Source organism: Polistes fuscatus, unplaced genomic scaffold (genome assembly GCF_010416935.1).
Source record: "Polistes fuscatus isolate 324 unplaced genomic scaffold, CU_Pfus_HIC Scaffold2, whole genome shotgun sequence".
Classification (NCBI taxonomy): Eukaryota; Metazoa; Arthropoda; class Insecta; order Hymenoptera; family Vespidae; genus Polistes; species Polistes fuscatus.
In genome coordinates, this window is record NW_025113096.1 from 16998427 (window position 1) to 17013395 (window position 14969).

At 34.1% G+C, this 14969-nt stretch overlaps 1 protein-coding gene across 1 annotated transcript; it reads left to right on the forward strand.

Annotated features, from left to right (window-relative positions):
- Positions 1-12: 12 nt before the first annotated feature.
- Positions 13-14476, forward strand: LOC122516428 (muscle LIM protein Mlp84B-like). Its single transcript, XM_043634218.1, has 9 exons — positions 13-191; positions 2108-2232; positions 2996-3158; positions 7458-7584; positions 10578-10674; positions 10890-10974; positions 12041-12337; positions 13174-13494; positions 13575-14476. The coding sequence occupies exons 2-9, from the start codon at positions 2118-2120 to the stop codon at positions 13849-13851; spliced, it is 1482 nt and encodes a 493-aa protein (XP_043490153.1). The 5' UTR covers positions 13-191; positions 2108-2117; the 3' UTR covers positions 13852-14476.
- Positions 14477-14969: the final 493 nt, after the last annotated feature.

Here is a 14969-nt window from a genome sequence, read left to right on the forward strand (position 1 = left end):
GGACTGTTCCGAGACAGGGACGGCCATTCGAATCCAGTATTAGTGCGGTGTAGAGTGCTCGGTGCTTTTTAAACTAAACCAATCTTCATCTCATTTCTTATAAGTAATATTCCTTGCTCTTACAAATACTAAACGTAGATCCGACTTTTCTTTGTGCCATTTTCTTCGATATACTCGTACGTACGTTAGTGGTGAGTACACATCATCAAAGTGCAACGAACCACAAATTACAAAAAAAAGAAAATAATTTGTTCTTCTTTTTTTTTTTCTTTTATTTAATTCTTTTTTCTTTTAACTTCATTCAGTGATAGGAACGAAATGAGGAAATAAAATGTAAACTATTGGTGACTATTGATACTTTGCTTTTATTGATCAATTTTTTTTTTCATATACTTTATTTTTTCATCTGTGATATATCGGGCAAATTTTTTTAGTCGTAATCCTTTTTCATTCTTCTTCAGATTAATCTTTAATGAATTGTGAAATTGAAAAGAATTTAATTGTGTCATTGAAATTATCCATTGAGAGTTGGTGTTTCCTTTTGATAAGCATTAATGCTTGACTTGTACTACTTGTAGGAATGATGATACACATTCAGTGTTTCTTCTTCGATTAGAATTTAGTCTTTGAAATGATTTCTCACGTTTTTCTTAAGATCAGATATCATTGATATAAATGAGTCACGTTTATTGGGTTAGATCCAAATGAAATCTTAGTAATAACGATTAAATCCATTCGTTTAGCAACGATATGTCCAAGTGTTGGATACAGTAAGGAAATTCAGGCGAGAGATTTCAACGGTAATATCTTTATCTTTAAATGATATCATCCTAATTCATTTATTTTCTTCGTAGAAGAATAGCTTTTATCTCATTGTATTTTAATCGTAATTAATTGAGCATAGATATGTAGGATAACGAAATATTATTTAAGAAGAGAAAGAAGAAGATGAAGAAGAGGAAGAAGAAGGTGGTGCATGTGTATCTATTTTTGGATACACTGATCTATAAGTAATCCACAGGCTAATAATCGGGACTACTCTTCTTGCTATTTATATCTGATATAAACATACGACTCTTTTAGTAATCAAAAGATTTTTAATTAGAATTTATTATTTTGAATTTATTCTCGAAAAGTTATTAGAAGTACGCAGATAGATCGTAAATGAATATAGAAAAGAAAATATATGCTACATCGAATGAAAAGAATAAAATCTCTTCTTTCACTCTCTCTCTCTCTCTGTTTCTATCTCTCGTGGAGTATCTAACAACGAGTCTTCCCTAAAATGGTCTCGCAAGTCGAGTTGCTTGCGTCCGCACGAATATAGAATATCCGGCGCCATACTCGATACTACCAAGAAGACTAAGAAAATACTATCATTACATTTTCTTCTATTTGTTGAATTTACTTTCTTGCCAGGATGATTCATTCATACGAATATTCATAATTAGTTATAATCGTCGATATTTCATTAGTACGCAATTAAGTTGAATTTAAAGATAGTCATAGTTATTTTCCTAAGTGCAATGTTCGTCAACATTAATTCGACTCGAGTTAGGCCAAGTTTCACTTCGACTTTCTCATCGCGTCCTCTTTTAGACGGTCTATACTTATCCTGTTTGAAAAGAAAGAAGTAGAACGAATGAAAAGTATGTAAACGTTAGTAAGTAGGTGGGATTTTAGTTAGCAGCAGTTACCAGCACCAGTAGCAACGAGTGGGAGGATCTGACGTTGAGCGAGTGTCTCAGCCTGATCACGGAAATAACCACGGTTGCGGAGGAACGGCGGAAGTAGATTGTTTACGCATAACACGATTAGATAACTCGACGCAAAACTCGTAACTTTAACGACGACGATGATGACGAGGATGATGATGATGATGATGATGATGATGATGATGATGATGATCATGATTATGTTTCTTCTCTTCGTTCAATAAAATTTAATTTGTTATATTTATAAATAATCATATAGACATGCTCGACTCAAACGAGAACTCGTTTATCTTGATTTTGATTTATAAATCGGGAATTATTATTTATCGTATACATTTATTTATTTATTTATTTATTATTACTAAATATCGTGTTTGATATTTTGTTTGCAGTATATACAAGATGCCTTTCAAACCCGTCGAACATCCAAAATGCCCAAAATGCGGCAAATCTGTTTATGCCGCAGAAGAACGAGTTGCCGGAGGATTGAAGTGGCACAAAATGTGCTTTAAGTGCGGTGAGTAGAAGAATGATTTTATTTTCTTATTAATGTTCTTACCTTTCGTTCGATTAAAATGAGATTAAAAAACAAAAAAGGAAAGAAAAAAAGAAATAACATCGATATCAATGATACGATAGATGTCGATGATCGTAGAACGAACTTTCGTGAAAAAGAAAAGTAATTTTGAATAAAACGAAAGCGCCGATGGTTGAAAATCTCCACGAACGAGAGTAGAAAAGAAACGCGGAAAGAAACGCGATCATCATGATTATATTTAACACATGAGTCGTTCGATTGCAACACTTTTGCTCCACTCAACGTTGCTGCCAATTCAATTTATATATGTAGCTCTCAATCTATGTATATGAATCATGCGAAAATATTAGAACTTTCGGTTTCTACAAATTTCATTTCGTACAGAATACGAATGATCTATATTTGACAAAAAATTCTTATTTTATTTACATTATTCAAATCTTTAAGAAAATAAACACAATACCGGAATATTATTGGAAAATAAATAAAATAATCATTAATTTGAAAGACATTAAAAATTGCATCAGGTTAATGACCTATGGCATTATAAATACGCCGTTTGTACGATTTTAACAGCTTACCTAAACAAAAACTTACGTTAATCTTTTCACATTTTAAATCCAATATGTGTTCACGTCGTCTTGGTAGATGAAATAAAACAAAACGCCTTTAAATAAAGAAAAACAAAAAAAAAAGGAAAAGAAATCTCGGTTGGAAGAACGCATTGACGATTATGTTACAGGTCTTTGCGGAAAGCTTCTCGACTCGACGAACTGCTCCGAGCATGAGGGTGAGCTTTTCTGCAAAGTCTGCCATGCCCGCAAGTTCGGCCCTAAGGGCTATGGTTTCGGTGGTGGCGCCGGTTGTCTTTCCATGGACCAAGGCGAGCATCTGAAGAGTAGCGAGTGAGTGCATCAACGGTCGTCCGCAACCCCCAACTGCACAACCCCCTTAAACCCCAACTCTAAGACCCCTCACTACTACAAACCTCTACCAACCAACCAATCAACCTTTCAAAAAATTATCCAAAGTCACCCCTTCTATAAATATCATCTCGAGAAATATTCTTGACGAGTTGACATCTCTTTGTCATACTCTCACTTTTTCTCTCTCTCTCTCTCTCACTCTATCTTTATTTTTCTTTGCCTCTATTTTCTCTCTCTCTCTCTCTCTCTCTTTCTCTCTCTCACTTTCTATCTTTCTCTCTATTCTGTAAATAACATATCGCGAGAGCAGAAAAATTACATGTTTACCGATTGAAACATCCTGAACGATTACAAAAGCCAATTGGACACGTAAATCCAACACAACGGCATGTGACTCCTACTCTTGGTTACTATTTTGTTGCAACATCTTTCAACGATGTTGGAACGAAGCGAATACTATTGTTGCCTCGATTACTTCTTAAGAAACAGCAACCAAGCGAAGCGATCGGCATGCATCCAGTTGTTGTTCATTCTTGTAATAAATAAACAAACAAACAAAAAACGAAAAAGAAAAAAAATAAGAAAAGAAAAGAAAAGAAAAAAAGAACAATTTCTGTCGTTGAAGGGATCAAAATGGCAACCGATCCTCGTCTCAACTTTTTTTCTCGAGAAATAAATCAAAATAAATAAAAAACTTATCTTATTTCAGAATAGTAGAAGCTTAGAATTTGTTTTGTTTTTTCTATTCTTTCTTCCCTTTTTCTTCTATTTTCTTCAGACTCATCGTCATATCGGAGGATTTTACGTGTTATTTCTCCTCTAACAAACCAACGTTGACAAAATTCATTTTAGAAAATATACACGAGTCCGATGTTTGTCACACACCGAGTTCCGTTTTAACGTTTTCTCTTTCTATTTTAATTGTCGTCCCACTTTCGAGATTCTTTTTTCCTACCCCGAACAAGGCTGACGATTAATTGAGACGTTTGCTCAATCCGGTCATTAGTTCTTTTTTCTTACACGTTTTTTACTTTTTTATTTTCTTTCTCACCCCATTCGACGGTTTCTTTCCCTTCCCCTTTGCCCCCTCCACGAACTTGTTTGTTCCCTTTTCTGTCTATCTGTCTCTCTCTCTCTCTTTTTTTCTCTTAAACTTACACTTTATCTCTCTCTCTCTCTCTCTCTCTGTTTTTCTCTTTCTATCTATCTTACTCCGTTGTTCACACTTTTCGTTGTGTCTTCCCAATTTTCTTCCCCTAGAATCTGTACAATCCTCCCTACAAATATATATATACACGTATATATCTTTCTCTCTCTTTTATGTATCTTCGTAATTGTTTTTTTTTCGTACACACGGGCTTGTGACCTCACGTGGCTGCCCAATAATCGAACCTTTCATTATTTTTTTGTGCGAACACACATACAAGAAAGAAACTCAACCAACCAAACAAACAAACAAAAAAAAAACAAAACCGAACAAAACTAAAAAAATAATTAAAAAAAAAGAATAAAATATATAATAAAATAAAAGAGAACACTAGATTGTAGGATCATTTGTACCATCTGTAATAAGTGCCATTATTAAAAAGTGGAAAAAAAGGGAAAGAAAAATCAACAAAAAAAAATTAATTAAGTGTTTTTCATTCACCGAGTAACTCTCTCTATCTCTCTCTCTCTCTCTTTCTCTCTTTCTCACACTTGTACCCACCTACTACCAACAAAACAACAACGACAACAAAAACCTGTCTTGTAAAATATTTCCATTTTACCAAATCACAACAACCCATTTTTTACAAACCTTTTACGTGCGTATTACTTTGTGTAATAAAATCGAACGTTCTTACGATAACGCGTAACGTGAATGTGATGATTTTCCTTGATGGTTTTGTCTATGGTTTAAACAAAAAAGGAAAAAGAAACTTCTGTGAAGAACCGCCAATCCTCCCCCACCAATTCCCCCAACTCCCCCCTCATCGCCGACTGTGAACTCCCATAAGTCCAATTATAAAAAAATGAATATAAAATAAAAAATAAAACATATAAGGAAAAAGGAAGCGCAAACAAAGTATATAAAGAACGAAAAGAAATGAAAAAGAAATGTAAAAAGAAACCATAAAAAAAAATGTACACGAACACACCTTACCCCGCCAGCCCCGCTGAGTTCGAGCCAACCAGAGGCCCATTGAACAAAATAATCTTGTCGCAATATGACAAATGCGAAAGCGATAAAGAAAAATATACTGAGTACCAAAATGGTGAGCACCTGAGTCAGATTCCGTCTCTCTCTTTCTCTCTATCACTCTTTCTCTCTTTCTCTCTCTCTCTTTCTTTCTATTTCTCTAACTGTCTCTTTTTCTCTTTCTATCTTTCTATCTTTCTCTTCCATAGCTCTCAACTACCCTCGCGTGATGATATAGTAAGCTTATTTTTTTTCTATATGTTCCAGTAAGACACTTGCACGGCCTTTTAACCCTTTCTTTCTATCTATCTCTCTCTGTCTCTCTCTCTCTCTTTCTATCTTTCTTTCTTTGTTTCCATCTTTTTACCTATCTATTTATTTATTTACAGTCAGTCATAAGGACACTCGTGTTTCTACTATTAATTTAAAACAATCAATATTTTCTTGTAATAGAATATTTTTAAACTCTTATACATAGAAACATGTTTTAAGATAATTAAACTTTTAAATTGATATAAATTTGAAATAATACAGAGCATTCTATTATAAGAGAAGTAAAATTGTATATAACTGATAAGAAAATTGATCTCGAAAGGTATGCTCAATTATTTCAAAAGTATTAAAATAAAAATACAATGATTATTTGGCATGTTATATAATACTTGATAAATAATTAAATATTTAAATAATCTTGGGTAAATTTTCAAATACTCTCGTGAGACCAATTTTTGATAATTTAACTCAAATTATATAAATCTCTAATAATAAAATATTTTTTAACGATAAAATTCGTATTTCTCAATTTGAAAGTTGAATATAATCTTAAAATAAGTTTCTATTTATAAGAATTTAAGAGAGCAATTTGCATTATATGCAAATATGAATTATTTCAAATTTACAGCCGGTATGAATATTCCTATGACTCATTGTAACTATCTATCTATCTATCTATCCATCTTTTGATCTATCTATCTATCTATCTCTTTCTTTCTCTTTTGACACGTAACCCCGTAACCTTGCTAACAAATCTTTTAACTCTCGATGCATCGCTGCTAGTAGACGTGTATATATGACTTGTACTCGCATATATACATACGTACACAAAGTTAAACTTACAAGAAACCAACAAATAAATATATATGAGTAAAATATATATTATATGTACGTCCTCGGGCACGCTCAGACTCTCTCTCTCCTAATTATCGGCCTATTTTATCTGGCATATATAAACTATCTATCTTTTCCCATTATGTTATCCCAATTAGTAGTACTTTCTTCTTCTTCTTCTTCTTCTTCTACTTATTGATATTATTGTTCCTATTATTTTTCATATTTGAAACTCTATTATTATTGTATATTGTTTATTATATTCATTATCCGCTTCTCGGCTCTTCTCTCGGGGCTCGGCGGTTTAGTCTATTGTGTAATTATGGGGGTTTAAAACATAAATTAATCGTTTACTAACACTTGCAATCTAACAACACATGCCTCTTTAATTATTTTTTTTCTTAACTCTTTATCTTCTGAAAACGAAATTTCATTATCAAATTCTTTGTTCCTTTAGATTCTCTTGCGGATGCCGGAGAGAGCGAAAGTCTGCGAAACTGGTAGACGTTTTTAATAATTTTATTCAAGAAAAATAACAAACAACCAATATACAAAAGTCGAGCATATTTTTCGAACGATACGAATCCAATGATGGAATAGAATATTGTTACAAGAAAAAAAAAAAGAGAGACATTCTTTCGAATGAATTATTTTGATTCTCTACCAGTTTCACGATTTTTTTTTTCTTTTTCTAGCTTACACTTTTCCTTTTCTTCTTCTTTTTCTTCTTCTTCTTCTTCTTTTTCTACGGCAGAGTTTTTTTTCTTGCGCTGCAGCTGCTTCAAGTTTGACGAGAGAGTGTGAAGCTTAAAAATAAAATGAAAATAAAAAAAAGTAAAAAAAAGTAAAAAAAAAGACAAAAAAAAAAAAGATCGAAGCTCGGTCATTTTGTTTTCTCGATCGAGCACCGATCATCGCATAGCATCGCATTTAATTTTGACATATAATTTATAAGAAGAACACGATGAGATCTAACTTTCTTCCTTGTTTAGGGATCTTGCAAGAGGATCCAACGCTATCTTGGAACCACGCGCCATCGCAAAAGCACCCGAGGGTGAGGGATGTCCTCGTTGCGGAGGATACGTTTATGCTGCCGAACAAATGTTAGCACGGGGAAGGGTAAGTTTGTAAAATAAAAGAGAGACACACCTTAGTGTCTCTTCTGTTATTTAAACTTTTTTTATTATTATTATTATTATTATTATTATTATTCTCTTTGTATCGGCTCTTTTGTGTCATTCTCGTAGATGCGAGGAATCAATTCATTTCAATTTATTTATATATTCGCCACTTTATAATAAAATCACTTCAAACGAATGAATAAAATAAATTCGTAATAAATTTTATATTAACTTTTAATTGTAAGTAAAAAAAAAAGGCAAAAAGAGTATGAATCATTTAAACGAAGTTCTATTTTTCAAAGCGGTTCATCGATATCGTTTTAAAGATCGAACGGGATCGGCCATATCTGGCTTGGGTATAATGTTACATGGTGTATAATCATATACACACTCTGCTAGTCTGCCATAAGTTATACCGAAGAATGCCAGAAAGATATTTAGGGATATTCCTAGTAAAAATATATTTTATAGAGTTTCCTATTCTTGAGCTATAATCAAGTCGTTATACTTATGAGCATGCAAAAAGAAGGAGATAACCGAGAAGTAAGATAATTAGTCAAGGGGATCTAATCTTAGCAGCGTGCCAACCAATTCGAGACTAGAATAACAAGCGTGACGATCGTTCGTGCACGAACACCCACGTTACCCACAATCTCCTAGTTGGCTTGCCTGTTGACCGTTTCCAACCACAAATTCGTCGCGCCGTTATTCTCTACCAATGTTCTTTTTCTATTATTCGTTTTATCACGGTAACAACAAATATTTCATTATAATTTTTCCAATTAATTTATTTCTTTTTTTTTTTGTTCTTTTAACAATTCGATAATTTTGATAATGAAACGAATAATATTGTACAATAAAGTCTGATCGAGATATCAATACATATTTTCATGAATTGAAATAAAATTTCATATTTTTCTATAGCCGATGTATTTTTCAAATCATTCGAATTTTTCAATCGATTTAGATTAAGAAGACAATTTTTGGACGATTAAGTTCGTCTTTCGGGAACATCACAGGTGGTACCGAAATCATATTACCTCGAGCTACTAAATTTAGATCTCCAGCGTCGGCACTTAGTGCGGACGACTTCGTTCTCTCTCTCTCTCTCTCATATATGCGTGTATGCGTGTATGTGAACGTGCCGGATTTGCTTCGTATTTTTAGCCGAAAAATTTGTTAGATTGCTTGCTTTACTATTCCGCGCAATCGTAAAATAAACGATTAGGTAGAATAAATGGGCGATAAATGAGTGTATGACTGGATGATCAAACAAATCTGATTTAAAGAAGGAAAGATAAATCTGATTATCTTGGAACGGTGAGGAAAGAATCTTCCAAAATATTCTACGCGTTTTACAAGAGGAAAAATATCACACACACACACACACACACGTCGCAGTAATAAATGACGAATAAATTTAATTCATTATGCTAGTTGATATAGGCAAGGTATTAGCGATAATTATCATCTTGATATAATATAATTTTACATGTATTTTTTCACCGTACAATCCAATACTATTTAATTCTTCGATCATTTGATGAATTCTTAAAAAAAAAAAAAACAAAAAAAAAACAAGAAATTAGATTTAAATCGAGTAAGTAGATCGGATAACAACTGACGATAGGAGGAGGCAGAGTTTTTCCATTCCGTGGAAGAGTTCGATTACGCAAAACAATCTTCTAGGAAAAGCATTTTTCGTCGTTATGATAGAATAAGTTAGACACGTGTGAAGAACAGGCACGGGCCTGAGATGTTGCCAAAAAGTCATGGATCGTGACGTGTTTCCGTAATCCTGGGGTGTATGACGAAACGTGTCATTTTCTAACAATAGAGAAAAAATAATGGACGACATTTGAGAGAGAGAGAGAGAGAGAGAATCAGGGAATGACAGGGGGATGGGAAGGGGGAGAATCGGTGTCAGCTTATTGCCGTTGGTGCTATTCCAAAAGCTTCTTCAGCGCATCATGGCTGGCAAAGCACCAATCGGTCGACCGCTCTTACGTTAGCCGCTCGATGTTGAAAAATAGCACTGGGACCAGAGGTGGTACACCCTAAGTGGAACGAATGAAACATATTGAATTGTTTGAAAATACCTTTCTAATATGATAAATAGATAAGAAGAAAAAATAATTGATTGGATTCCTCGCATTAATGGAAATGATACCGATCGATTGATTCGATAAGAACGGACAATCTGAGAACTCTACTCGGGGCCCAGCGTGGTCATTCCTGCTTCTTGTGATTAGGGTTACCACAGGCAATGCTTCAAGTGCAAAGTCTGTCATCGGTCTTTGGACTCGACGCTTCATTGCGATGGTCCGGATCGCGATATATATTGTCGAGGTATCTTTTGATCAGCAAATCTATGTTTCCTTAATATCTCTGTATTGTGAAACACGTTACTGACATGTCCGTACCTTTTTTTTATGTTTCTTTTCTTCTTCTTCTTCTTCTTTTTTATTTCTTCTTTTGTTTCCTTGGAAGAATTACGAAGAAAAAAAGAGTTTCTTTTTTTGTTGGTAACCGTCAGAAAAATCTTTGACTCCTACTACTAGCACCAAATTCTCTATCTTTCTTTTTCTATCTTTTTCTATCTTTCTGTCCGTCACTTCCAGCGATTCGCGATCTGGAGTTCTTTTTTTTTCTTCCCCTTGCCACCTTTTCATCTATATTCTAATTTTCTTGTGTATACGTAGTTTTTGATCAATTTTGTCTTTAATGTCAAATAAAATGGTTTTTTTCACCAAGTCAGTTCACTCGTAAGCAGACATGGTAAGAGGACTGGCCACTACGAATGGGTCACCCCTTTGGTGTTCTAAAATACTCTTATACGATCCTATTGATCAAATATTCTATATCCAATTCGAGAAACATACAGAGTCGACTCGATTGAGATAAGTAATATCAATGACAATAAGTAGAATTGTCAAAAGCACGTTATTCCTTCCGAGGTGACTAACAAAAGACCCTTTGTATCCGATACAGCAATGGCACAAGGAATGCTTTAAATGTGCCAATTGTACCAAGAGGTTAGACTCTGTCAACTGCTGCGAAGGTCCTGACAAGGATATCTATTGCAAAGGTAAGGTGATCCCAAAAGAAAAATGTCCGTAGGGAAGAAGATGTAACGTGCAAGATTAATTCGTCATCAATGAAAAGATTTGTAATGAAACATAAGCTATAGTTGTTTATATTAGTTTATTAATTAATCGTCGATCAGCACGTTAGAACTTCTCTTTGGTCTGTACTGTCAGTGAAGTCGATCTACGAGATACCTTTAACTCGTGTTCTCTGCAGTATGCTACGGAAAGAGGTTCGGACCGAAGGGTTATGGCTACGGCCAGGGTGGTGGCGCCCTGCAGAGCGACTGCTACACCAATGGGTGGGTTTTCAGAGCCGAAACTAAAACGGGAAAGCGCGAGAGATATCCCGCCTCAGCTTCTACACTCTCACTATATATGGTGCGCTTGTCTGCTTAACAGCTTGCTATCCGAAGAAATTCGGTCCGCGAGGTATTGGTCATGCTGGGGTTATGTACATCGGCCTGCAGTGCGATATTGAGGACGAGGGGTATGCACCCCCTTAGCTTTATTAGTTTTTATTTATCAACGTCAATGTACACACCCACAAATATTATATCCAATTATTTTCATCCTAGTAAACTAATCACTCATAAAATTTTGTATAATGTTTATCGATCAATTTTTGTAGATAATTTTATCTAATCTTTAACCCTTTCGTTACGGTGTATTTTACGTATCGTCGCCTTATATAATAACGAATGGGTTAACACTCCTATGAATATGTTATATAAATATATCACATTTTGTCAACTCCTAATTTTACTGAGACACTCGCTATTACATTGCAAATATCAATTGATTTGGCGTCAAACGAGATGCAGATGAATGAGATGCGTCTAATTTCAAGACATCTTACCAAGCATAAATATCTCATTTAACGTTCAAACGTCACGAAGTATATATATATATCCGGTTAGCAACGATAGAAATGTTATATTTAGAATCGAAACTTTATAGTACCGTTCGGTCGTAAAAAGTATTAGATAAATATACATATATTTGCTTTTTCTAAATTCAGAGATCGAATAACTACGCACGTGCGAGCTTTCGCCGCAAGCTTACAGGTTGCAGTTGTTAGCTAAAACTATCTTGTTCTCTTTTATTTTTTTTGCATGAGATCAACCTGTTACGTTTTGTTATATCGTAGATGATTTCAATTTCTTTTTTATTTTTATTTTTTCTTTTGTTTTTTGGGGAGAGGGGAAAAGAGCATGCAATTCTAAAAATGTAGAAATCTGAAAAAAGCTTCTTTTGCTTACACATTGCATATGCTAACTCTGCTTGTAAATAAGTAATATTGTTATGTAGGAATAAACAATCGACAATATAATAAGATTATTTTGTATATATTTGGTGAACGTTCAGTGATGCCGCTCCTCGTACTACGGTTGTCGACACAGCCATCATCAAGGCCCCACCTGGCAAGGGATGTCCACGTTGCGGAGGTGTAGTCTTTGCCGCGGAACAGGTGCTGGCAAAGGGACGCGAATGGCATAGAAAATGTTACAAGTGTCATGATTGTACCAAAACTCTCGACTCGATCATTGCTTGCGATGGTCCCGACAAGGATGTTTATTGCAAGACTTGTTATGGAAAGAAATGGGGACCTCACGGTTATGGGTTTGCTTGTGGTTCTGGTTTCTTGCAGACCGATGGTCTAACGTGAGTATTCAATTTAAGGGGGGAAATACGTGTAGAGGCTTCAAAAAATTTAATTTTTTTTTATAAATCACTTGTGTAAAACTATTATAAAATATAGTCATAAAATTTCAAGTCAAAAATCCAAGTCGTTCAAAAGTTATAAACGATTAAGTGAGTGCCCGTCGTTCAAGTGTCGGAACGCGTGGCATGCAATACGGGACGGTCGAGCTTTTTTCAGACGCGTTTTTCTCGAAACGACTTTTTTCGGATTTGTATACACTCTACCTTACAAAGTTTTTAACCAATTATTTTGAAATTTGGAATATAGTTTCTTTATATAATTACGCTCTATTTGAACCTGAATCCTAAGCAATATCTTTGTATAAAGTATTTTTTTTATTATGAAAAATATATGAAAAAATAGTAAAAAATCATGCTTTATGTTCACACCCCTCTAGAAAATACAAATTTTCATTTTCTCTAGGGAAATGAGATTCAAATAGAAGATACACATATAAAAAAAGTAATTTTTTTTTGTAATTGATTTCTGATAAAAATTGTGGCTTCCAAGATGTACACAAACTGCTCAGTCGGATGGAAACCTAAAATGCGTGAAAGCTGATATCTCCGCTAGTTTTCGAGATAAATCTTTAAAAATTTCGGAATATGTTCTCAAATATATGTGTAAAATGACCTTATAATATTAATAAATAACATAAATTTTTAATACGTTAAAAAAATTCATGAAAATCATAATGAAAACATCGTTTTATACGTATTTCCCCCTTAATGAACTTTTACAAATTTTAAGTTAATAAAAAGGAATAGAAAAATAAAATAAATCTTTGGTATTACAGGGAAGAAGAAATTTCATCGAGTCGACCATTCTACAATCCGGACACAACTTCAATCAAAGCACCAGCCGGACAGGGTTGTCCTCGTTGCGGTGGCATGGTGTTCGCAGCTGAACAACAGTTGGCTAAGGGTACAATGTGGCATAAGAAATGTTTTAACTGTGCCGAATGTCATCGTCCTCTTGACTCCATGTTGGCTTGCGATGGACCGGACAAAGAAATTCACTGTCGTTCCTGCTACAGCAAACTCTTCGGACCTAAAGGTTTTGGTTTTGGGCATACTCCCACTCTCGTTTCGACGAATGGCGATCATGCACCATCCTAGTAAGTTCGCTCACATATTATAATAATCATACCCCCCTTTGGATGATTTTTATTATAACAAAATTCGTTCGATTGTTTAGCATCGATTCGAAGCCCCAACTTGGACAGAAACGAAACGACGGCCACGGTTGTTCTCGTTGCGGTTATCCAGTTTATGCTGCCGAACAAATGATCTCGAAGAATCGTGTATGGCACAAGCGTTGCTTTAACTGCGCAGCCTGCAATCGTTCCTTGGACTCGACGAATTTAAACGATGCACCGGACGGTGAAATTTACTGCAGGGGTTGCTACAACAGAAATTTCGGGCCTAAGGGTGTCGGTTTTGGCATGGGCGCGGGTACACTAACGATGGCTTAAAATTTTATCAACAATTAATAACATTCGATGCGCGTGCACATACACATATACATATTACACATATATACATATTTATACATATTATACGTACATAAGACATCATTGACAGGAATGTCAAGTAAACGATAAATTAATTTCATCAGCTATTAACAGCTATTAACAGGAACTTTACGAACATATTAACAATTTTATCTTACTTTTTGTTTTTTTTCCAAATTTAATCACACGAACAGATCTACACGTATTCACACACTATCAATATAAAAAAAAATGATAAAGTTACGAGAATTTCGAAATTGGTAAATTACGAGCACTCTTGTCTCAAAAAAAGAAAAAAAAAACTAAAAAAGGAAGAGAAAAAATATATTAACACGTCCCCTTCCCCCTCGCGGCCATCACAATCGTTTCGGTCATAGCTAGAAAACTATTATTACATGGAACTAATAATAATACTTCTAACGCGATATTATAAAATAATATTAATAATAATATTAATAATAACAATATAACAATAATGTTACGCATAAAAAATATCGTTTAGCTTAAATATCTCTTGAAAATATTATCATCATTTTGCTTTCACTTTCAAGCTGGAAGAACGAAAACGAGCGAACGAACGTATAAAGATGCAATGAAATAATTATTTACACGCATATATATATATATATATATACATACATATATGTGCGTATACACATATATATGTATATAAACGTCGATGATATAATCGAATAAAACGAACTTTGTTAATTAAACAAAGTACATGAATACTCAAACAAAATATCCTTCTTTTTAATGTTGAGAATTGTCTAATCAATTCTAAGAATTCGAAATAAGAAATGTTTTCCTTCGAATATGAGAGTTTTAAAGAGAGGGATGCGAGGATGACTATTATTTACATTTAACACACACTAAACGCACATTCCAACTCTTTCTATCATGTGCGCTATTGTGCGGTTATATGTGATCATAGAACCTTGTGTCACTGCCTATCACCGAAAGTCTTTTGCTTTACGAGTTATAAATATAACAAATAATAATAACAATAATAATATTAATAATAATAATTAGGGGAGTACTTAAAAAAAAAAAGACGTTAATTGTTAACGTTTAAAAAT

Coding starts and splice junctions, on each gene's coding strand:
- LOC122516428 (XM_043634218.1), top strand. CDS start 2,118: ATGCCTTTCAAACCCGTCGAACATCCAAAATGCCCAAAATGCGGCAAA. Junction 10,975..12,040: donor AGCGACTGCTACACCAATGG/GTGGGTTTTCAG, acceptor GTGAACGTTCAG/TGATGCCGCTCCTCGTACTA. Junction 12,338..13,173: donor TTGCAGACCGATGGTCTAAC/GTGAGTATTCAA, acceptor TTGGTATTACAG/GGAAGAAGAAATTTCATCGA.